The 25,601-nt window shown below is 28.7% G+C and overlaps 8 protein-coding genes across 8 annotated transcripts, besides 1 other annotated feature; 4 read left to right on the forward strand and 4 right to left on the reverse strand. All coding sequences in view use genetic code 12, as the record gives it.

The window, feature by feature from the left end:
• Window positions 1-1,543: 1,543 nt before the first annotated feature.
• On the forward strand, window positions 1,544-3,523 carry CD36_12490 (heat-shock protein (HSP) 70, putative; the record flags this gene model as incomplete). Its single annotated transcript, XM_002417843.1, has 1 exon — window positions 1,544-3,523. The coding sequence occupies one exon, from the start codon at window positions 1,544-1,546 to the stop codon at window positions 3,521-3,523; it is 1,980 nt and encodes a 659-aa protein (XP_002417888.1).
• Window positions 3,524-3,768: 245 nt separating this feature from the next.
• CD36_12500 (sodium/calcium exchanger, putative) lies at window positions 3,769-5,991 on the reverse strand (the record flags this gene model as incomplete). The annotated part of the gene is made up of 1 exon (XM_002417844.1): window positions 3,769-5,991. One exon carries the CDS (start codon window positions 5,989-5,991, stop codon window positions 3,769-3,771), a length of 2,223 nt encoding a protein of 740 aa, XP_002417889.1.
• Window positions 5,992-7,018: 1,027 nt separating this feature from the next.
• On the reverse strand, window positions 7,019-8,731 carry CD36_12510 (triglyceride lipase-cholesterol esterase, putative; the record flags this gene model as incomplete). Its single annotated transcript, XM_002417845.1, has 1 exon — window positions 7,019-8,731. One exon carries the CDS (start codon window positions 8,729-8,731, stop codon window positions 7,019-7,021), a length of 1,713 nt encoding a protein of 570 aa, XP_002417890.1.
• Window positions 8,732-8,879: 148 nt separating this feature from the next.
• Window positions 8,880-9,575: a mobile genetic element.
• A 568-nt stretch (window positions 9,576-10,143) lies between these two features.
• CD36_12520 (conserved hypothetical protein) lies at window positions 10,144-10,971 on the reverse strand (the record flags this gene model as incomplete). The annotated part of the gene is made up of 1 exon (XM_002417846.1): window positions 10,144-10,971. One exon carries the CDS (start codon window positions 10,969-10,971, stop codon window positions 10,144-10,146), a length of 828 nt encoding a protein of 275 aa, XP_002417891.1.
• Window positions 10,972-11,276: 305 nt separating this feature from the next.
• Window positions 11,277-13,052, forward strand: CD36_12530 (MBOAT family of putative membrane-bound O-acyltransferases, glycerol-symport membrane protein member; the record flags this gene model as incomplete). Its single annotated transcript, XM_002417847.1, has 1 exon — window positions 11,277-13,052. One exon carries the CDS (start codon window positions 11,277-11,279, stop codon window positions 13,050-13,052), a length of 1,776 nt encoding a protein of 591 aa, XP_002417892.1.
• A 192-nt stretch (window positions 13,053-13,244) lies between these two features.
• On the reverse strand, window positions 13,245-14,594 carry CD36_12540 (nuclear pore protein, putative; the record flags this gene model as incomplete). Its single annotated transcript, XM_002417848.1, has 1 exon — window positions 13,245-14,594. The coding sequence occupies one exon, from the start codon at window positions 14,592-14,594 to the stop codon at window positions 13,245-13,247; it is 1,350 nt and encodes a 449-aa protein (XP_002417893.1).
• A 233-nt stretch (window positions 14,595-14,827) lies between these two features.
• On the forward strand, window positions 14,828-16,420 carry CD36_12550 (conserved hypothetical protein; the record flags this gene model as incomplete). The annotated part of the gene is made up of 1 exon (XM_002417849.1): window positions 14,828-16,420. The coding sequence occupies one exon, from the start codon at window positions 14,828-14,830 to the stop codon at window positions 16,418-16,420; it is 1,593 nt and encodes a 530-aa protein (XP_002417894.1).
• A 5,121-nt stretch (window positions 16,421-21,541) lies between these two features.
• On the forward strand, window positions 21,542-24,490 carry CD36_12560 (Protein binding to mRNAs encoding chromatin modifiers and spindle pole body components; involved in longevity, in maintenance of cell wall integrity, and in sensitivity to and recovery from pheromone arrest, putative; the record flags this gene model as incomplete). The annotated part of the gene is made up of 1 exon (XM_002417850.1): window positions 21,542-24,490. One exon carries the CDS (start codon window positions 21,542-21,544, stop codon window positions 24,488-24,490), a length of 2,949 nt encoding a protein of 982 aa, XP_002417895.1.
• Window positions 24,491-25,601: the final 1,111 nt, after the last annotated feature.

Here is a 25,601-nt window from a genome sequence, read left to right on the forward strand (position 1 = left end):
TTAAATTTCCAGGAATCATTGATTAATTGATTGGAATATATATATATATATATATATAGTATTTGGTTCTGTTAATAAGAATAGGCTTTAATTATTTTTGGGGCCGGGGGGGGGGGTAAACAAGTAAGCAAATATTGACAACTACAATTTTATTCCTCAAAGGTAAGGAGGAAGGACTATCATAATCTCAAGATAATCTAGATAATCTACAAAGAGTTCTTGTTATTTCTCTTTTATATTTTTTGAATAATATGTATTCGATATAAGAAATGGTTTTTTTTTTTTTGTACCTAGTTTGATTAAATCAATTTTAAAATTAATATAGGGGATATATTATACACCTCCCGTTCCCGCTCCCGCTCCCCCCTCCTGCTCCCCCCTATATGAAAAATTTCTTAATTGGAAAAAGGATGATTCGGAGTAAATTAAACAATAAATCACTCGGCAATCAACAACAACACCACACACAGACACAAACACGAACAAACAAACAAACAAAGAAGGAAGAAAATGGAAGGAAGGAAGGAAGGAAGGAAATGGAATGGAATTATACGAAAAACCCCAATTTCCCAGTTTTTAAAATCTAATTGAGTTATAGAAAGTTATAGAATTTCTATTAAGCAAACCAAAGCAAGCCAAAGCAAAGCAACTAATAATAATTTGAAAGTTGGTTGACTCTTTTGTGATATTATTATTATTATTATTATTGTTAGTTCTGCTTATAATACTACTACTACTACTATTACTACTACTACTACTACTACTAGCTGTTGCTGTTGTTGTTTTGACATTCTGTTCTATTTCCGTTTTTAGATTAATTGTTTTTTAAGGGGGGGGGGGGGGGGGGGGCGACGAGACGAATAAAGGTTATATACCCAAAAAGAAAGATTTTTTTTAGTCCTCCCTCTTCTTCTTCTTCGCCACAACTAATTGTTCGTAGAAAACTAACTTACTTTAATGTCAATTCAATATATATATTGTCATACTTTATATTCAATTTCTCCAATAATTAATAAACCCCTCTCATTTAGGAGAATTCAAATTGAAACAAAATACTTATAACATATGTTTTAATTGTTGTAGATTGTTCTAGTAGATTCTAGATAAGTTTTTTTTTTTTTTCTTCCATTAGATTCTATAAGCTTCCATCACACAATAATAAAAAAACAAAAAAAAAAAAAATAAGGTGAGTATATTATATGCAGTACATTTGCAACCCACACATTTGAACTTCTTTGCTATTCTTCTATAATAACTATTAGAATGCATGAATGAATGAATGAATGAGGAGAGGGAGAGGGAGAGGGAGTGACGGGTTGTAAAAGGAAATTTCGGCAACAATATAAATATATCCTTAAATTACTTTTTTTCCAAAAAATTAATTTTTCAAATTTCAATTCTATCTTCTACTTCTACTTGTTTTTTATTCTTGTCAATTCAATTCGAATTAATAGAATATATATTTTCCATTAATTATAAAACACAAACTACATTAAACAAATTATATAAACACACACTCACACACACATATATATATATTAAAATGTCTAAAGCTGTTGGTATTGATTTAGGTACAACTTATTCTTGTGTTGCTCATTTTGCCAATGATAGAGTTGAAATTATTGCTAATGATCAAGGTAATAGAACAACACCTTCATTTGTTGCTTTCACCGATACAGAAAGATTAATTGGTGATGCTGCTAAAAATCAAGCTGCTATGAATCCAGCTAATACTGTTTTTGATGCTAAACGTTTAATTGGTAGAAAATTTGATGATCCAGAAGTTATAAATGATGCTAAACATTTCCCATTTAAAGTTATTGATAAAGCTGGTAAACCAGTTATTCAAGTTGAATATAAAGGTGAAACTAAAACTTTTTCACCAGAAGAAATTTCTTCAATGGTTTTAACTAAAATGAAAGAAATTGCTGAAGGTTATTTAGGTACTACAGTTAAAGATGCTGTTGTTACTGTTCCAGCTTATTTTAATGATTCTCAAAGACAAGCTACTAAAGATGCTGGTACCATTGCTGGTTTGAATGTTTTAAGAATTATTAATGAACCTACTGCTGCTGCCATTGCTTATGGTTTAGATAAAAAAGGTTCAAGAGGTGAACATAATGTTTTGATTTTTGATTTGGGTGGTGGTACTTTTGATGTTTCATTATTAGCCATTGATGAAGGTATTTTTGAAGTTAAAGCTACTGCAGGTGATACTCATTTGGGTGGTGAAGATTTTGATAATAGATTAGTCAATTTTTTTATTCAAGAATTTAAGAGGAAAAATAAAAAAGATATTTCTACTAATCAAAGAGCTTTAAGAAGATTAAGAACTGCTTGTGAAAGAGCCAAGAGAACTTTATCTTCTTCAGCTCAAACTTCAATTGAAATTGATTCTTTATATGAAGGTATTGATTTTTATACTTCAATCACTAGAGCTAGATTTGAAGAATTATGTGCTGATTTATTTAGATCAACTTTAGATCCAGTTGGTAAAGTATTAGCTGATGCTAAAATTGATAAATCTCAAGTTGAAGAAATTGTTTTAGTTGGTGGGTCAACAAGAATTCCTAAAATTCAAAAATTGGTTTCTGATTTCTTTAATGGTAAAGAATTGAATAAATCTATTAATCCAGATGAAGCTGTTGCTTATGGTGCTGCTGTTCAAGCAGCAATTTTAACTGGTGATACTTCTTCCAAAACTCAAGATATTTTATTATTGGATGTTGCTCCATTATCATTAGGTATTGAAACTGCTGGTGGTATCATGACTAAATTGATTCCAAGAAATTCTACTATTCCAACTAAAAAATCAGAAACTTTTTCTACTTATGCTGATAATCAACCAGGTGTTTTAATTCAAGTATTTGAAGGTGAAAGAGCTAAAACTAAAGACAACAACTTGTTAGGTAAATTTGAATTATCAGGAATTCCACCAGCTCCAAGAGGAGTTCCACAAATTGAAGTTACATTTGATATTGATGCTAATGGTATTTTGAATGTTTCTGCTTTAGAAAAAGGTACTGGTAAAACTCAAAAAATTACTATTACTAATGATAAAGGTAGATTATCTAAAGAAGAAATTGATAAAATGGTTAGTGAAGCTGAAAAATTCAAAGAAGAAGATGAAAAAGAAGCAGCTAGAGTTCAAGCTAAAAATCAATTGGAATCTTATGCTTATTCTTTGAAAAATACTATTAATGATGGTGAAATGAAAGATAAAATTGGTGCTGATGATAAAGAAAAATTAACTAAAGCTATTGATGAAACTATTTCTTGGTTAGATTCTTCTCAAGCTGCTTCAACTGATGAATATGAAGATAAACGTAAAGAATTAGAATCAGTTGCTAATCCAATCATTAGTGGTGCTTATGGTGGAGCTGGTGGAGCTGGAGCTGCTCCAGGTGCCGGTGGATTCCCTGGTGCTGCTCCAGGTGCCGGTGGCTTCCCTGGTGGTGCTGGTGGTCCAGGAGGTGCTACTGGTGGTGAATCTAGTGGTCCAACTGTTGAAGAAGTTGATTAAATGAATTAAATATTGGTGCCTACTGGTGTGTATGGTGGGGGGGAGTTGGCTTTTAGCTTTTAAATGGTTTTATTTTATTTTATTTCGTTCATTTCAAGCACAATATAGAACAATTTTTTTGTTTTTTTTTTTTGTTTAGGGAGATTGTTTTATCAAATTATTGTTATTCTTTTTTTTTTTTTTTATGTATTTAGCTACTATTTTAGTTTATATATATATATATCTATCTATTTGAAATTTCTTGTCTATTTTTTAATTTCATTAATTATACATAAAGAACAAGTAATTATCCAAATATTAACAAGTATAATACCAATTTTTTTATTAATTTGCCAATTATTTTTCGGTATAATATAAATTAAATAACTTAAAGTTATAAATAATGATAAACAAATAATAATCAAAGTATTTGTTAATTTCAATTCAAGTTTATTTCCTTCTCCTTCTCTTCTTCCAATTATTATTATCAATCCATTTAAACCTAATGAACAAATAGCTAATAAAGGACCACCAAAACATGCAGTAAATGCCATTATTGGTTTACCCATTATAGCAATAGTATAATTTGATGAAAAATCACCAATTGAATTACCTAATGCAAAAATTGTTAATCCTAAAATATCTTGACTTAATTGATAAATTATTGATATAATATATAAAATATTAATAATTTCATTAGAAATTAATGAAATCCAACAAATTGATAATATAAATCCAATTATACTCATATAAATATTAATAAATTTTATACGAGAAATAAATATTGATGATAATGATAAGGATGATGATATATATTGATATTTGGGATAATAAATATTGATAATTATGATTAAACCACTAGATATCAATAATGAAATAAGTATTAATATTATTTTTGATGATGATGATGATAAAGTATTACCAAATAAACTGAACATTAAAAATAATATTCCTGGGAATGTTTGAATAAGTAATAATTGTTTATCTTGTAAATAATCAAATCTTGTTACCCTTATAGTAGTAGTAGTAGTAGTAGAAGTTGTTGTTGTTGTTGATGATGATGAAGAATCTTCATTATTATTATTATTATTATTATTATTATAGGTTAGATTATGAATATCATTCATTATAAGATTTATTGTATTTTCATCTCTAATTGGGGTAGTTAATTTTAATGATAATTGAATTGGTAAACTAATAATAAAATAAAATTTATCATATATGGAAAATTCATACCATTGATTCAATTGTGGTAATAATAAATGTAATAAATCTTTTGCTTTCAAATTAAATGATGAATTATTGTTAGTGGTAGTAGTGGTAGTAGGTGTAGGTATAGTTGTTGGTGTAGAAGTGGGAGTAACAGTAACAGTTTCATTGACATTGGCTAATAATTGTCTAGTTGAATTCAATTGAATTGTTCCCTTTATTTTCGAATGTTGATCTAAATCATTAAGTAACATTTTCAATCCAAAATGCCCACCAACAGAAGTTGCAGCAGCAGCAGCAGCAGCAGTAGAGGAAACAGTAATATTACTACTACCAGTTGAAAATTCGTATTGTAAATTATCAACTTCATCATTAATTTGTTGTAAATCCAAATCATCTATTGTTGGTAATGATGCAATTGAATCAAGATAAATTTCATCAATATTATTACTATTACTATGATTATTATGATTATTCACATCATCATTTTCAACACTATATTGTCCTCTTGATCTTTGTTCACGTAATAATCTATTAATTCTAATTTTCTTTTGTGAATGAGAATATATTGCTATTCCAACATATATGATATAACAACTCATCAATAATATACAAATCAATAAATTTAATTCACCAATAATAAATGAAATCATCATTAATGTAAACACCATAATATACATGATCCAATCTCGAAGAAATAAATTTTTGGGAACATTAAATGGTTCAATTATAGCTATTGTTCCTATAACAATGGTCATAATAAATAAACTAGCACCAATTAATTCAGCAATGGCAAGATTTAAAGAATTTGAATTAATGGCATGATAAGTACCAAATACATCAGGTGAACTATTCCCAAATGCTAATAATGTTAATCCAGCTAAAGTATCAGGTAATTTTAAAAATTGTGATATAGTATATAAATTAGGACATAAATATTCTGATGCTATTATACCAACTGATATAAAACAAAATATTAAACAACTAATTAATGGTAAAATTGTTAATATTGATAATATATTAGTTGAAATAGGGGAGAAAAGTAATAATTGACAATAATATAATTTATAATAATTTATTAATCCATTGGATTGACAATTATTATCTTTAATGAATTGACATTGTTGTGATAATGGTTGATTTATTACTAATGAACAATCTGAATTATTAAATTGATTGTTTATTTGTAATATGGTACTGGTATTGGTATTGGTATTGAATGCTAGTACTACTGTTGATGACCATAGAAGAAGAAACGAAAGAAAATAAAATGGTTTCATAGGAAGTGGGACATGAAGTAAACGTTGAATTATAGGTTGAATGTTAATATTAATTAATAGAGAAATGATTAATTGGCAAATTTTTTTTTTTTTTTTTGGTTACCAATGTTTAGTTCGTGTCATATTGCGCCAGGCTTTGACCATAGGTTTACTGAGTAGTCAGACTAGTCCTTCTTTCCGTCTAGAGATTAATATTTGAACGTTAAATCAATGCTTATTGTTCATCATCATCATCATCATCATCATCTACAAAAATACCATTGTTTCTGCCCTCTTCTTCTTCTTACTTGAAGAATCACACACACACACACTAATACATTAACAATAATACAATAAAGAGAAACAGTCTTATTACTATTATTATTATTATTATAATTACTAAATGTACCGCTGATCATTGCACCATCCCCCATACGGGCACACGAAGGTAAACCCTTAGAAATGAAAATAGAAATCTATTTTTATTCAACAAATGAGATGCTGCACCCAAGATCAATGGCATAATTTATTCTCCAGTCCACCAAAAAGTAAAACACAACAATATCCCAATGGTCATGGGTCAAGAACGCCCAAATTAATTCGGGTTCAACCTCAAAGGAATGCTTTAACGTTGCTAATGGCTGTGAATTTTGCGTTAAAGAAGAAGAAGAAGAAAAAAAAGAAGAAGAAGAAGAAAAATTTTTTTTTTTTCTAACTTAATGAGAGTGAAAATGATTTGGTTTATATAATAATACTTGGTGATGATTGATATTGTGCACGACCATAAAATAGAATGAAATGACAATCACTTTTGTTAGGGCTTTGAGTATAATCAAATAGATAATGACTTTTACATAGTCATGTCAACCACTAGAGGTTATAAAATAAACACAAGAAAAAAAGAGAAAAGGTATTACTAGTTGGTCATTAAGAAATTGTATTGGTTAAATATAAATATCTATTGGATTGTAATGAATATGTGTGCATAGTCTAATCTCATAAATTTTTGAAACATATAAAGCTAGATCTATATTCATGTGCTATCTAATCATGAGCGAAATTTCATTTCATTATTATTATTATTATTTATATCTAACAGGTCATCATCAGCATCATTCAACTCCAAAGCATCTTCATGTAATCGTAAATTCTTACTATTCAATTGAGGATGATTATGTTTATCTTCAATCATCAATTCTAAATCTTGGTTATTAATACCATTAATATTATAACCCAAAGAAAATTCCAGTTTTTCTAATCTTTCAAGCACTAATTTAAATACATCTTGATAAACATTTTCACCCCATAAAGTGTCCATATGTTCATAACCAGGACATAATATCAATTCCAATTTATTTTGCATTTTATGATTATTATCAACAATTAAATTTTTGGTTTTATTTATATCAACCAAAATATCATTATCACCATAAAATAACATCATAGGGACATCTAAATGATCAGCTATAGGAAATGGTGCTACTCTATTACCTTTTTGTTTCAGTTTATGTGATAAACATGATAATTTAGTGATTCCATAACAACAAGTTTCATCAAACATTTGAAATCTTCCAGCTTTAATTATTTGAAACCAATGTAATAATGATTTCACAGAAGAATTTGAAAACATATGAGGATAACCAATTTCTTTTTGTGATTGAGATATATTAGATCCTGTCCAACCAAATAATAATTGTAATGATTTATCAACAACTTTTTCATATAATGATGGACCAAAAATTGTATACCAAAATGATACCGATGGCATAATTGCTCTTCTTCCAAATAAACTAAATAAAAAAGAATTATCATTAGCCGCTTGATTAACAATTAATTTAAAAATTGGATGATTTAAATTTTGTGGGATAATTGCTGGTGATAATCCAATAAATATTTTAATATATGAATTCAATTGTGGATATAAACTTAAACTAGCAAAAAATTGGGAACATCCTTGAGAAAATCCAATATAAATTATTTGTAAATCTGAATTTGTTAAAGTTGAAGTTGAAGATGATAATACTGTTGGTGATACAGCATTGGTACTTGGATGATGGTGGTGGTGATAATGATTATTATTATTGTTGTTGTTGTTGTTGTTATTATTATTATTGCTAACTTGATAATAATAATTTTTAATATATGTTAAACAATCAGGAATATCATAATATGAAAATTCATCTAATGAAAAATCCCAAAATTTAGGATCTGATGCCGATAATTTTAAATGTTTTCTAGAATATTTATTACCTCGATTATTCCCTAACCAAACTTCATAACCTAAATCCACTAATAAATAAGGTAATGTTTTATATTTGTTAGTGCCCAAAACAAATAATTCTGAATTTGTCATTAATCCATGATGAAAATAAACTATTTTGGAAAGATTGACATTACTAGATGTATGACGATGACAATGATGATATGGATTTGTTTGTATTTTCTCCAATTTATGAATAACTAATAAATATCCATCTCTAGTAGTGACCACATGTTCTCTAACTTTATAACCATGTACTTCAACTATTTCATTAATATCTTTAGCATTAACTAACCTGGTTTTAACGTGGTTGTTGTTGTTGTTGTTGTTGTTATCACATTGATTTGATGAAGTATTGGTAGTTGGAACATCAACATCACCAGATGTTATAAATGAATCAACTCCTAGTAAACTAGATAGATATAGGAAAACAATTTTCAGTAATAAGACTGATACATTAAATAAGGTTGATATTAGAGATATTTCTTCATGAACTGGCATAATATTTGGAATTGGATTATTGTTGATGTTGTTTGTGGACTGAAAATAAAAATAAAAAAAAAAAAAACAAGCAACAATTGAGTGATGATAGAGAGTGATTTTATAACAAGCAACAAAAGAAAAAAAAAAAAAAAGAGAAAGTCAATTCTGTTGAAAAATAAAATTCATCTCGTTATTTGTCACGATTTCTGTAGCCTGCACACTGACCAGAGGTGTCAGTAATGTCGTATTTGCGGTAACATTGGACAGTTCATTCGTTACTTCAGTGGACGTAGTTGGGGTAATGTTGGATTCAGGCATGGACCTTTTCTTAGCTCTTCTTGATACTGGTGGCATTAATCACTATAATAATAATACTTATATTTAATATACTTCAGTGATATAACTTAATTCAGAATTATCTCAGAAACCTATACACAAATATCTTTACAGAATCTTTAAGCATATTTATACTTCACAGAATGTTCAGACTTAATCTTTTCTTTTCATAACATCTGATCTTTTCTCAAGTACATTACTTTGCAGATTCTAACAGATTCACTTTTCTTTTTATTATGTGATGTGTTATCTCAGACCTTTATCTACTATAAATTCTTCATAAACACATCACCTCAGATTTATTTAAACAAACACACTTAACAGTGCATATGATGTGACATCTCAGACTATTTTTATATTCAGAAACTTTATTGTCACATCATCTCAGAAACTTAAACAAACACACATTTCTGTGCAGATGATATATCGCATCAGACCTTGGACAGTTCGAAAAATGTCCACGACATATCATATCAGAATATTTTAATCTTTCTCTTTAAAGATGCAGGATTGATTATTTCCAACAAATTCTTCTTTTTCAATGGCAGCCAAAAAAATTTTTTTTTTTTTTCTTCTTCTTTGTTTTGTTGCTTATTGCTGCTTCGTCGTCGAGGTTTAGACGCGCAGGCACGCGACTAAACTTTCCTCGATAGATATTCTGCCTCCTCCTACCGCCACCACCTTCTATCTCTCAGTCCAACTCTTCAACGACATACAACATATCAACAGATACAACCACCACTAATTCAACTTAATTCACAATTAAGAAGATCAAATTGTCGATCGAGGGTTATTGTTATTGTTACTTCAAATACAAATTAAAGATCTTCCTATAAGTAATTGCAAAATTGATAGTTTTTCAATATTGAAAGAAACTTCCACTTCTAGAACCAATTAGGGCGTTTTCTGTATTGACAACCTAACAATTGAATTGGCGAATAATAATTGTGTTGGTAACTAATAAAACTATTTTCTAATTGTCTGACTTGTCTATTTCTTTTAGAGGTGCTCTCTCCTCTGAATGGTATAAATGTTATCATTTCATTACAACAGTCTATATACAGATGGTCTATAAAATTAAATATTGTGGGATTTTAAAAAATACCAAACCATTTCTTTCGTGGTTTTGTAACCGTAGCTGTGGCTGTTTCTTGTTGTTGTTGTTGTTGTTGTTGTTGTTGATTTTGCAACTCCTTTATATCAATTCCTTCTTCTTTTAATACTGATTGAGCAAATTTCTTATGATAATCCAATTCTTTCAACATTTTTTCTTCTTGTTCTTGTTGAATTCTTTGAGCTTCTAAAACATGTCTTTCACTAGGTCTATTTAAATTATAATTGGTTTCACTAGTTTTCCTAATATCTTCAGGAATATATTGAGCATCTCTAACATTTCTAACAATAATCCCACTATCTCTTGGGTGATATAAATCATCATATTCTTGTTCATTTAATCCCCCCATCAATTTTTCTTTTAATTTCAATTGAATTCGATAAAAATCACTAAATACATTTTCTCGACCATCATTCCAACGATGAAAGAAAACTCCATAAATTATAACACCACCAATAATAAATGTTCCAAAATATCGATTACCTAAATCTAATCGTTTATTAGTATCGACTCGACGTAATATTTTATATTGTCCCGGATATAAATCAGATTGGGGTCTTGCAGTATAATTTAATCTTTCCATAGTTTCATTGACTTTTTGATATTGAGTAGGACTTTTAGGTAATGAAGAAAATCCACTAGGTTCTTGTCCTGGTAATTTGAATTCTGATGGATATCCTTCCGGTGGTCTAGTATCATTAGGATCATATGGATTATAAGGGGCCTTTGGTGGGGTCCAACCTTTAGGATTGGGTCTTCTTGTAAAGTCGTTATGATCAGGGTTATTATTATCTTTATTATTTGTCATTACTAAGTTGGTATTTATTATATATTTGAATAGTTTGTAAAAAGTCAGAAGGGTGATGGATTACAATTCCAATTGATTTTACTTGTTAAGTAATGAAGAGGCTGGAAAAAGTTTTCTTCGCTCACTCACTCACTCACTCACTCACTCACTTTTTTCTTTTTTACTCCACCTTTGTAACAACAACTACAACAACCCACTTACTTCTTCAATAGTTAAACAACTACAAAATCAACGAAGATAGAAATAGATTTAGAACTTTCTATCTCCCCCCCTCCCTCCTTCTTCTTTTTCTTTTATACCAGACAATGAATTATCTATCTTATCTAGGGAGATTGTTTTCTTTAGAAACATTAGATACTCGATTAAATCCCACTACTAATCCTATTAAACGACAATCAATTATTAAAAAAGCTAATCCTATATCTAAATGGTCAACTTTAGAATTTAAAATATATTTAATAATTCTTATTATTGTTGTACCATTAATGATTAAAGCTGCTATGGAATCATCTAATGAAACTAATCCAAATTATCCTCGATTTCAACATTTATTAAGTGATGGATGGATTTTTGGTCGTAAAGTTGATAATTCTGATCAACAATATCGATTTTTCAGAAATAATTTTCCTTTATTATGTGGATTAATTTTTATTCATATTAGTTTAAGAAAATTAATTAATAATAAATTTTTTATCAATAATATTATACTGAATAATAATGATATTGGAAATATTAAACGAACTTATTTTGATTTAATATTTGGAATTATATTTCTTATTGGAGCTCATGGTATAAATATTTTCAAAATTCTGTTTCATTTAATTATAAATTATTTAATTGGGAAATATATAAAGAATTATAAATTGGCTATTTGGTGTACTTGGATATATGGGATTTTTTCATTATTTTTCAATGAATGGTTTGGTGATTCAAATTTTGGTTTAACCTTTTTCACTAATGGAAATGGATATTATGTTGGAATTATTCCTCGTTGGGATGTATTTTATAATTTCACTTTATTAAGAATGCTTTCATTTAATTTAGATTATATTGAACGAGAAAGGAAACTTGATCCTAAAGAACAACAATTCAATCTTACTAATAATAATAATAACAACAACAATCCATCATCATCATCATCATCATCATTACTTAATTTAGATGATCGTCAAAGATTAACTGCTCCATTACCATTAGAAGATTATAATGTAGCAAATTATATTGCTTATATTTCTTATACTCCATTATTTATAGCTGGTCCTATTATTACATTTAATGATTATATTTATCAATCCAATTATCAACAATCATCAATCACTCAAAATTATCCACGAATTTTCATGTATGCCATTAGATTTATATTTTGTTTATTAGTAATGGAATTTTTATTACATTTTATGTATGTTGTTGCTGTATCTAAAACAAAAGCTTGGGATGGTGATACTCCATTTCAAATATCAATGTTAGGAATGTTTAATTTAAATATTATTTGGTTAAAATTATTAATTCCTTGGAGATTATTCCGATTATGGGCATTATTAGATGGTATTGATCCACCAGAAAATATGATTCGTTGTATGGATAATAATTTTTCCGCATTAGCATTTTGGAGAGCTTGGCATCGATCTTATAATCGGTGGGTTATTAGATATATTTATATTCCTATGGGTGGTAGTGGATCAGGTAAATATAGAATTTTAAACAGTTTATTAGTATTCAGTTTTGTTGCCATTTGGCATGATATTGAATTGAAATTATTAATGTGGGGGTGGTTAATCGTGATTTTTTTAATTCCAGAAATTCTGGCAACATTAATTTTTTCAAAATATAATAAATTTTGGTGGTATAGATATTTATGTGGTATTGGAGCTGTAATTAATATTTGGATGATGATGATTGCTAATTTAGTGGGGTTTTGTTTAGGTACTGATGGTATGTGGAAATTATTACATGATTTATTTCAAACTTTTGAAGGTGGAAGATTTTTCATAATTTCTTCAATTTGTTTATTTGTTGGAGCACAAATTATGTTTGAATTAAGAGAATCAGAATTAAGAAGAGCCATTGATGTAAGATGTTAAAACAGGGTATTTTTTTTTAAAAGAAAGAAAGAAAGAAAGAAAGAAAGAAAACTATTATACATAAAATTATCTTAATAAAAAGTGAAAAAAAAAAAAAAAAAAACCATACAGAACACTCTTTTGGTGATGGATATTTAAATCGTTTTTTTTTTTTTTTTTTTTGCTTTGTCTTTATCTTTATCTTTATCTACCTTATTTAGTTAATCTATTCACTTCATTATGTAATTGAGCCATTGTTTCAGTTAATTCCATAAATAAACTATATTGAGATTTAATAACTTGAACAATATTAAATAAATTTCCAAATCCTTCAGTACAATTTTTTTCTAATCCAGTTAAAATTATTTCTAATTCTTTAATCATTGATTCATATTGAGTTAACATTTGATAATATTTTTTAATTTTTTTAATGAAAAATTCATTCAATTGAAATGAACTTGATAATTTTGTTCCTGGTGTACTTAATTGTAATATTAATTGCATTATTTTATTTATATCTTCAGTTATTTCATTATTCATATTTTTTAAATTTAATAATTGATTAATATCAAATTTTAATGCTTGTTTGGTTGATAATACTTTATTTTGTAAATAATTTATATCTTTAGGTATAGTATTTATCAAATGATTATGTTTTGACATATCAGAATTTAATGTGGTAGCAATTAAATGTTGAGTATTTATATATTTATCAAATTGTTCTAATTCATTTTTGATATTTTGTGGTAAATCACCTACTCTTGTCATACCAGTTAATTGTGGTGTCGGTATTTGCTGTTGTTGTTGCTGTTGCTGCTGTTGCTGCTGTTGCTGCTGTTGACCACCAAACAACCCACCTCCAGTTGTTGTTGCAGGTTTATTTCCAAATAATCCTCCTCCTCCACCTCCTCCACCAGAAATATTAGTGGATGTTCCAGATCCAAACAATCCTCCACCTACTCCACTTCCAGTGTTTGTAGTAGATTGCTGTTGACCGAAAAGTCCACCTCCTGAAGGTTTGTTACCAAATAATCCTCCTCCAGTTGATGTGGTATTAGAAGTATTACTTTGACCTCCAAATAATCCACCTCCACTGATGGTATTAGTGCTTGCTGGTTTGGAACCAAATAATCCACCCCCACTGGTATTTGTTGTTTGATTGGTTTGTTGTTGAGCTCCTCCAAACAATCCACCCCCACTGGTATTTGTTGTTTGATTGGTTTGTTGTTGAGCTCCTCCAAATAAACCACCACTTTGTTGCTGTTGTTGTTGTTGGTTATTTTGAGAACCAAAAAGACCACCTCCTGTAGTGGTATTAGTCAGTGGTTGAGATCCAAATAATCCACCTGTAGAATTTGTTGCTGGTTTAGCACCAAACAATCCTCCTGATGTTGGTTGTTGTTGTTGAGTAGTTGAAGATCCAAACAAACCACCACTTCCTCCGGTTGTTGTTGTTGTAGTGTTGGGTTTGGCTCCAAACAAGGAACCACTGTTGGTATTGTTAGTTGATCCAAATCCTCCAAAAGATGGAGTTGCTGATGATTGAGTAGTGGATCCAAACATTGATTGATTAAAGATGATGAATTGTCAATGATGATATTGTTGTTGATAAAAGGTAAAAAAAAAAAAAAAAAAAAAAAAAAAAGAAATCTTGATGCTTCTCAATGTCAATGATTTTTTTTTTTTTTTTCTGTTGTCAATTGTAAATGGAGAGAAGTTTTCATAAGATTTGTTTTGCTTTACTTTGCTTTGTTTTGGTTTGCTTTGTTCACTAAAGACTACTTCTTTCCCACCCCATGAACAGAGGAATACGACCAGAATTTAATGAAAAACTTATAAAACTTTTTGAAAATGAATTACATGAAGTAAGACGGGAAGATAGTTTAAAAATTGTGAAATTACAACAAGAAATTGAAAATTTGAAACTGATTATTAAATCCAAAGATGAAGAGATTCTACGATTGAAAAATGACCAACCACAACCACAACCACAACTACAACCACAACAAATGTTGAAGCCTTTACTTCCTGGTATCAAATTAGAGAATGAGAATGGGAATGGAAATTCATTATCATTTAATAAATATTCCAAACATCCAAGTTTGACAGTATCACCAATTAAAAGGAACCAATCAATCAAGAATTCAAAGTTTGTTAAACCCAATAATAATAATAATAATAATAATAATAATGATCCGACGTGTAATATTGATAAACGATTTGTTAAATCAATGTATGACAATATCCATTTAATACCGACGCAATATTCTGATGATGATGACGATGAAAAAGAAGAAGATATAGGTGTACAAACTGATCAAGACAATGAAAATAATGATGATGATGGAAACGATCACGAGAACAAGTTTAAGATTTCACCAATTAAATTAAAAGTACAATTTTCATCTCAAGGTTCAAATACTATTAGTCCAAAACGGAAATATTCCGATTATGAAACAACTATGAATTTATCGAAGAATTCTAGTCCAATTAAAAAAATACCCAAATTAACCAAATCAAATTATGAATCACTGACTCCTACACAATGTTTATCTAGTTCAATAGTTAATTTGTCACAACAAGAGCAACAACAAGATCAACAGCAAGAGCAAAAAAGGAAATCAATTTCAGTATTATCACCCAAATCAACTAATATCCCAGATTGTTCTTGTAAGAATCGACAACAATGTGAACATTATCAAAATGATCAAATTGAAGATAAAGAAATAGTTGAAGATTCACAAGAAAATTCCGAAGAAATAATAACTATTAATAATTTATTCCCATCATCAGCATCATTATTGTCATCATCTTTCCATATAGAAATACCTGAAAATTATAATACAATTATTTTACAACGGAAATATCGATTACAATTTTATATAAATAAATATTATAATGATGTTAATTTCAAAATAAATTTCCGTCAACATCCAACAAAATTAATTGATTGGGATGAAGTTGATTTTATTTTAAATGAAAATTATAAACCTGATAAATTTATTCAATTTTTAAATAGAAATAATATTAAAAATAGTAAACAATTTGAAAAATTCAAAAAATTATATCAACACTCCACCACCACCACCACCACCACTAACAATAATAATAATGAATTATCACATTTAGAACAATTTGAATTTGAAGATAAATTAAGTCAAATATTTGATAAATTTCAATCACCACCAGGATTTATGCAAAGTGAATTTCCTAATACTCAAGAATATAATCACCGACAAGAAATAATTAAACAACGACAATTGAAACGAATAAAACGAAGAATTAAAGATTGTATAATGATACAAGATGATAAACAAATTGGTGAATTTGTTTTCGCAATAGAAATTTTTAATCTTTATGTTATTAGTAATCGATGGTATATCAAATGAAACTAGTTCTTGGTTCCCCCCCCCTCCCCCAATGGTTATATAAAGAGAGGATGGTGGTTGGGACAAAGTAAAACAAGTTAAACATACGTATACGTATACGTATACATATAGGATAGAGAATTTTAGAGTTAATATATTTATGGTCACAAGGATTTTATTGGTGTAAGTGTAGAAGGGGACAATAATTGTTATACAACATTACAGGGGGGTCGTGATATACACAAAAGGAAAACAGTCGTTATGATTATCTAATCTTTCTGAATTTATGTACTTTATTAAAATTTATCTAGTCTTGGTTGATTTGAAAATTTTTGATATTCATATTCAATTTCAATCCAAAAACTTAGATATTGTTGTTGTTGTTGTTGTTGTTGTTGTTGTCATCTCAGCCATGTTTAATCTTGATTCTAGATTCACATTTTGCAATTCCATGCATTAATTATTCTTTTTTTTTTTTTGGGTGGTCTCTCTATTGTGATAACAACAACAACAACAACAACAACAACAACAAAGTTGACAATATAACATAGTAGAATTACTCGTTATTCTTGGGACTAGAGTATTTTATCTTCAATCTTGTTAATTCTTGTTAATTTGAATTCAGTAACGATAGCAGTATCTAGATTCCAAATTTCTGGTGACCTTTATAGCATTGGTTGTAGTAATTTAGTTAAGTAATGTTAACAAAGAAAATACTAAAAAACAATCAATTTTATTCCATCCTGAAAATTAAATTAACTTCAAACCAAAAAAAAAAAAAAAAAAATCCAATGCCAGGATTAATGGAACCAACCACCCAAAATAAGAACAAGAAAAAAAAACAAAAGAAAGAAAGAAATCAAATACAAACAGGTGTCTTGAGCAGACATTACACAGACTTTATAGTTGTGGTTCACATACATCAATATGGAAGGAGTGGGCCTCTGGGGGGCGGATTAGTCTTTTATTTTGTTTATATATTAATTCTGGTCAACAACAACAACAACAACATTAAATATTAACAGTTGTACTTATAGTAGAACTATATTTGAAACAGGTAGTATTATCAAAACAATAACCGTTAAATAATAGAAAGAAATCTTCAAATCATTATGATTATTTGTCATATACTGAACTGAACTGAACTGAACTGAACTGAAGTTGTTGTTGTAGAGACATAATTCTTCAACGAATCACAAAACAGGGAGGGACAAAAAAAAAAAAAAAAATGTCTTGACAGAAACTAAAAAGGAGAGAACCAACACAAAAGATCCATCAATCAAAAATAGCAATTATTATAGATTATTAAAGATCTCTCTATTTATTTTGGGAAAGTTGAAAGAATGATTAACAAAAAAGGGGAAGGTCAATAATAATAATAATAATAATAATAATAATAATAATAATAATAGTAGTAGTAGTAGTATTGAGGATATCTTGAAGTTTCTTGTTCTGATTATATTCAAATTCAAACGCATATTTAGATACGACAAAGATAAAACTTGTAGAATATAAAAGTCGGTAGCAAAAGAATGGAAAAACAAGAAAGCATAAGCAAGTAAAATACTCTTCAAACATGTATAATTACAATTAAAGAATCGGTTGCTAGGAGTTGTAGAATTAGATGGTGTTGTATCTATTGAAAGGGAGAAGCTCAATTTTCATAATACTGTGGAAAACCTTTGGCTATTGTTAAAGTAATAAGCCAAAACCGTGTATAAATGGAATTTCAATTTCAATTGCAAAAAAAAAAAAAAAAAAAAAAAAAAAACAAGGGCTATTCAACTACAACAAATTATAGGTTGAAACTGGTCTTCTCCTTTATCTGTTACAAGTTGTTGTGTTGCTTAAACTAGTCTTGTAGAGATTTAAATCTTCTCCCTTTTCTTCTTTTCGTGTACTGTTTTTTTTTTTTTTTTTTTTTTTGTCAATCCATAATTTACGCTTGCTTTGTCTTCTACCAAGGCTTTTTATAAATCATAACTATCTTGTAAATCCCCTTTTCATTTCTTCTTCTTTGAATTCTTACAATATATATAGTCACTTTTTGAGCTTGAGTTGAGATATAAATGAAACAGAGACATTAACAAATCACACTTTGTTTGTTGGGTTTTGGTTTTGGTTTTTTTGTCTTGTCTTGTCTTGTGTTGTGTTGTGTCATATAACCTTAATCATAATAAACACACAAACCAAACAAATCAATAGTGGTTTCTAATTTAAAGGGTGATAGTGTTCCACTGTAGATGGTTCATATTTTGACACAATTATATTATATTATATTATATATAAACACATCTATTCTGAATGTTTATAGAGGATAGAGTCTAAGTTGTATGCACACTTTGTTCAGGCATAAAAATATTGTATGTAATCCTGATAACAAAGGTGCCAATTTTTTTTTCTTTTGTTTTGGTTAGACGATAGCCAATAAATTCATACACACACGCAAATACACACATACATACATTCATTGAGGGCATCTCTCTCTCTCTTTCTCTCTCTCACACATCAATTACGACACAAACAGGAACGGGAAATAACTTTGACTGATATGTCGCCCTTAATATTATATAATTAATAGAATGAGACAATAACAACAAGCATCATCATCATCATCATCACCACCACCACCAAGAGACATTTTTTAACATTCCAATTAGGAAAGTAAATATTTAAAACCAGATCTTTCCTTTTTTTTTCCTTTTCCTTTAATTGGATTTGATCTTAAACTTTGCTACAAACAGATATACACACATACATATATATATCACCCATTATATGATCTTGTTTAGTTGTGTATGGGTGTATGGGTGTATGGGTGTGATTGGTTTCTTTTCAATAAAGATTTTCGTAGTTATTACTGGTTTTAATTCATTGGATGCTGTCCAATTTTATCCTCAGTGATTGGATGTGGACAATTTATTTTTTTTTTGCAAACCTTGGAAACAAAGAAGTTAATTACTAAAATTAAACATAATCATACATTAAAGTAAGTTGGTTGTTTCTTTCTTTCTGTTTTTTAAGACAAAAAATTAAAGGTGATACTAAATTCTTGATAATTTGATACACTTATCGTACTTTGTCTAGTTTGCCTACTTTGTCTACTTTGTCTACTTGTACTTTCTTAGTTCTTCAATCGTCTGTTGATTCATAATTGAGAAACACCATTAAAGGAAAAGAAAAGGGGGGGTGGAAGAAGAAGGAAAAAAGAAAGTAGTAATTGTTCATTTTGAATACGTTTGTGTATCGTTCCATGTGTTTCCGTCTTTAACATGTTAGAGATTTTCTTTTGGTTTTTTGGTTTGGGCTGGTGTTATTTGTTGAAAAAATTAGTTTTCTTCTTCTTCTTTTTCCTTTTCTTTTTATGTTAGACTGTAAAAAGGGTGTAAGAACTATATATCTCTTGTCCTTCTGTCCGTCTCTGACTCTGACTCTTGATCTTCTAATTTCTTGTAGTATAATATATGTACATACAAAAATTTTACTTTTTTTTTTAAAGATTGTTAATTCTTGATTTTCAACTTTCAACTTTCAAAATTTATTTCTTCTTCTCCCTTTTTTTTTTTTTTTCTTTCCTCTTTCCCTTTCTTTCTTTCTTTCCCTTTCTTTCCACCAACATCCTTCCTTCTACTGTTGATATCATCTATTAAACAGAAGAATACCCCCCCCCCTCCCCCTTCCCCTTTATCCAATATCAATTCATTATAAATAATCACTTCAATTCTCACACATTCAAATAATTGGAGACCTCATAGCTTTATTTTATTTTAGTTTATTTGAAGAGTTATCTACTGCTCCTGTTGCTGCTAGTTACTATTTTATTCTTCGTATTAATTCAATCCATTCATCTACTTTCTTTAGTTCAGATTGGTTGATTTTTTTATTTGACAATAAACTAGATTTGAAGTTTTAATTTTGAATCCCCCCCCCCAATTATTCAAGTGTTATTTACTTGATCCCAAAAAGAAAGAGAAAATCTTACAACACAGATTATATATAACCGGTGGTTATTTCAATTGTGTCTGATTACACGACTAAACTAAATTAAGAATTTGCTGATTTCTTCTCAATTTTTTTTTTTTTTACTTGTACAGACACATTCACACTCAGACTCACATAGTCATACAATACATTGTTACCCTTAAGAGGAACCTATTTTTTTTTTTCTTTTATTTCCTTTTCCTTTTCTCAATTGGGTTTTCCCTATTTGATATACTTGGTTTTAACAATAACTAACTTTTCAATTATTGTTTGTTTTGTTTGATTTTTTTTTTTTGCCTTCGAGGTTGGGACTTTGAATTTATTTACTTATCAATTACCATTAAATCAAGTGTGTGGAATTTGATATATTTGGAAGGTTATTATTTGCTGGGTTTTTTTTTTTCTTTTTGTTTTTGAATTCAACTAACATTCTCTGCAAGGTTACCATTTGTGATTTGATTGAAGTTTTTTTACAATTTTAAAATTATAGTACAACTTCAGACAAGGACAAGGACAAAAGACAAAAGACAAAAGACAAAGACAAGGACAAGACAGAAAAAAAAAATAAGCTGTGATCCTTTATATACACACACAACACACAACTCACACACACTAACAATATTTTACACATACTACATTCATTCATTCACATACAAATTTTTTTTTCTTTATATTCTTTGGTTGTTCGTTCAGATTTCAGATTACAGATTTCATTTTCATTTTTTTTTACTTTTTTAGAGTTCTCTTTAACACACCTTTTTTATTGATTTAATATTACCAATAGAAGGATTGTGTGTTATTGAAAGAAGAAGAAGAAGAAGAAGAATATATTCCCCAATCTTTTTAATTGGTATCCCATTTTATACATTCTTTTTTTTTCTTTCCATTAGGTGTTATATTTCATTTCATTTCATTTCATCTCCAATTAAAGAAACTATTTTATTATAAATTTAGTTTTCAATCACATTCAGAATATTCCAATCCCTATTCTACAACTACATCTCCAACTTACGATTCCCTCCAACCATATATTTTCATTTCGTTTATTTATATACTTTTATTTGGATCTGTCTTTAAATTTTTTTTATTTTACTTTATTTTATTTTATTATCTCCCCCCCCCCCTTTTTTTTTCATATTCTGGAATTATTAATTGCATATCATGTCTTTTCAACAACAGCAATATTTACAACTGAATAATTTTTATCACCCACCTCGTCATTCCCAAAACCTTTCAATTAATTCTTTGTCGTCAATTATAGAACCAACTACCCCACCTAATCATTCTTCTGCCACTAATGGTGGTACTTTTCAACAACAGCAACAACAACAAGGTGATTCCCTTCAAGGACAACTGTCGTTGTTAAATCAGCAACCAGGTCTTGTTATCACACCGGCAACTACTGCTACACCTGCTTCGACTTCATCGGCGACCAAGTCATCATCGTCATTGCATGGACGTAGTTTGTCAAATGGTGCTACTGGTACATTTTATGGTAACAATAAATTGGGCAATGTATCTACTGGTAATAAGTCGATTCTTTGGGATTCGTCAAATAAATTGAATCAAAATTTGAATTTGCCAAATTTTTCAATTGACAATGAAGTTTTATCGACACCTTTAGTTGTTCCACTTGCTCAACCTCAAGAACAACAACTTTTGCCAGGCAATAATAATGGTACTTTGACTTCATTTGATGACAAAGAAAATATGATGAATAAGTCATTGATTTCACAAGACTTCCCATTGGCTTCCGGTGTTGGTATTGATAAATCTGTTGTTGTCACTAATGCTCCTAAAAACGAAAATGAAGTTGCTGCTGCTACTGCTACTGCTGCTACTGGATCAGGGGTGTCTGTTGTTGGAACGAACTCTGTGACTCGTGGTTGCACTCCTACTTCATCGTCGTCAACACCATCTGATTTTGCTGGTGCAGTGGCCCAACAAGTAAGATTCCCACAAAAGATTGACAAGGAATATCTTGCGTCTATTAACAAGTTGCCATTGACACAATTGAAACTGGAAATTTTGAAACTTGCCAAGGATCAATATGGTTGTCGTTTTTTACAAAAGAAGATTGATGAAAGTTTAGTTCCTAACTATCAAGTTAGGTTAGCTAATTTTGAAGTCATTTTCAACCAAATTTATTCTTATGTATATGAATTGATTGTTGATCCATTTGGTAATTATTTGATTCAAAAATTGATTGTGTATTGTAATGAATCTAATTTGGATTTGTTGATGGAAATTTTACAATATAATTTGTTTCAAATTTCTATTAATCAACATGGTACAAGAGCTTTGCAGAAAATCATTGACAGTTTAAATAATTCACATCAATTGGGATTATTAATAAAAGGTTTAAAACCATATATTATTGAATTAATCAAGGATCTTAATGGTAACCATGTGATTCAAAAAATATTAAACAAATATGAACCTCCAGATTGTCAATTCATTTATGATTCTATCATTGATGATTTATATATTGTTGCTACTCATAAACATGGTTGTTGTGTTTTACAAAAATGTCTTAACCATGTTACTTTACAACAATTGGGAGAATTTTCAAGAGCTATTTTAAAATTTGAAAATTTCAAATTGTTGATTAATGATCAATTTGGGAATTATGTATTGCAATATTTGATTTCTATCAATTCATTAGATATCAATTTCCAAATTTTCCAGAATTTTGTCAATTTTGGTATTTCCAATTTATGTAATTTAAAATTTAGTTCTAATGTGGTTGAAAAATTTTTAAAGAATTGTTATGCAAATGAATCTGTCAATGTATCATTTTCCAATTTGAAGTTTGAATTGATTTATATTATTTTGGTAAGTGATTTGAATGTTTTAATCAATGATCCATATGGGAATTATGTTATTCAAACAATGATTGATATTATGGTGAATCCACAAGTGAATTATCAAAATAATAATATTGACAAATTATCTTTAGTTTTACCCGATAGACAAGATAATATTATTTTCCAACTGCAACAAAAATTACAAATTGCTATAATTGAGTATTGGTTTCAAAATTGTAAGATTGTTTCAAGTTTTGGTAAACGTATTCAATCAAAGATCAATACAATTTTGAATAATAATGTACCATCATCTATTTCTTTGAATAAAATGCATAGGAAATCACAAATGAATGCTAATGGTGAATTTATTGTTAATGAATTTCCTCAACCAAAACGTCAAATTCTGCAACCTTTACCATTGTCGTACCGTAGTACATCGTCTCCAGCTGGTGTGGGTATGGTAATGGGAGGAACCAATAATGTCAATGAATATTATCCTAAAGTTAATCTCCAAAATAGAAACTTTTCATTGCCAACAAACTTTTATAATGCTAATGCTAATGCCAATGTCAACAATTGCAACAATAGTGGTGATGGTAATAATGTCAATAATAATGTTAATTCCAATGTTACTACTAATAATAACTTTAATGTCAACAATAATAATAATAATAATAAAAATAATATGAATAATTCTGTATCATCATTTCAATCTGGTAGTGTTAGTACTGGACCGTTTAATAATAATAGTAATAATAATAATAATAATTCTGCATCAAATTCTTTAATTAACGTGAATGGAAACAATCAAGGCAATCCGTCATTTTTTGGTGATTATGCTGTTAACAAAGATTACTTGACACAACAACAACAACAACAACCGCAGCAACAATCAGTTGGGGTTGCTTCTTATGCAGATGTATCTCATAAACATCAATCATCGATTTCATCTATCAATCTCCAACCAGCTCACAATACCATGGGGCATTACACTACTAGTATGGCACAAAGCTATACACCACCTCCAATGCAACAAATGCCTCCACCAGGAGCTATACCAAACTTTTACAATGGTGTTGGTTTACCTCCACAAATGCTTGGTCACCAAGGACCACCATTACCTCCTCCTCCTCCTTCACTTCCTCAACAACAACAACAATCATACCAACAGAGACAACAACATCAACAACAACAAAATATTGCTCAACCAATCTACAATAATCATTCTCATAACCTTTCTTGGTCATCTGTTTCATCATTTGGTGGAGGTAAGACAATCTACGGGTCAAGCAATAATTGGTGAGATTATTGGAGAATAATACAAGGATATTTGATTTTCATCCATGTGTGTGTTCTTTTTTTTTTATGTTCAAGAGTTTTTGTTTCTTGATTTTTACATATACACAAACGTATAAATATTGTACCTTTTTTATGCCTGCTTTTTTTTTTGATTTTGATTTTGTTTTCAATTTTTAATATGTCGTGAAAATATTTTATCCTCATTTTGAATGTTTTTTGTTTATATAATATTACTTGTTTCCATTCAATATTATTATGGTTATGTTTTTTTTTTTTGTTGGTTTTTTGTATAATTTATGCTTTCATTATATACTATATCAAGTGGATTTCTTTTTATTATTATTATTATTGGTTAATTTGTTATCATTTCAAATTATGGAGAAAAAAAAAAAAACAAAAAAGAACGAGCAAAACAAGAAGGGAGAGAGAGAGAGATATATGATTATATTGTTTTTAAAGAAACTTCTCTCCCCACACACAAGGAGAAATGAAATGAAAGAAAGAAAAAAACAATAATAGTGTTATACTTATAAAACATCAATTATTCCCAAATTATATATATATGTGTGTAACAGTTACAATTCTTTCAAATCGTTTTTGTTGTTTAATTACATTATATTATATATATATATATAATGATATTGTATAGCTTTGTTTCTATTTTTATATTAATTTATTCTATTTTATATTATTTTAAAAAAGAACAAAAGGCCATACCGCTTTTCTTTTAGAGTGTAGTTAAAATTTTAGCCAGGGGGAAGGGAGGGGGCGGGAAAGAGAGAGATCAATACTCTTTCCTAATTGGGAAAGATTGTTGCTTTTTTTTTTTTTTTTTTTCTCTTCCCAAACCGATTGACGGACTGACCAAAAAAAAAAAAAAAAATAAAATCAACATTAACCGCACCTACTGAAAACACGGGTATGTTATATATATAAATTTTATTTTTTTTTTTTTTCTTGCGGCCGGCTGCTAAATTTTTTTTTATTTTTTTTTTTCTGGGGTGTGTGTGTGTATGGGTGCGTGTCCAATACAAAAACATAAACAAATTGCCTCCTTTTTTTGTTTTTTTTTTTTTTTTTTTCGCAATAATTTTTTTATTTTTTTTTTTTTTTTT

Source organism: Candida dubliniensis, chromosome 1 (genome assembly GCF_000026945.1).
Source record: "Candida dubliniensis CD36 chromosome 1, complete sequence".
Lineage (NCBI taxonomy): Eukaryota > Fungi > Ascomycota > Pichiomycetes > Serinales > Debaryomycetaceae > Candida > Candida dubliniensis.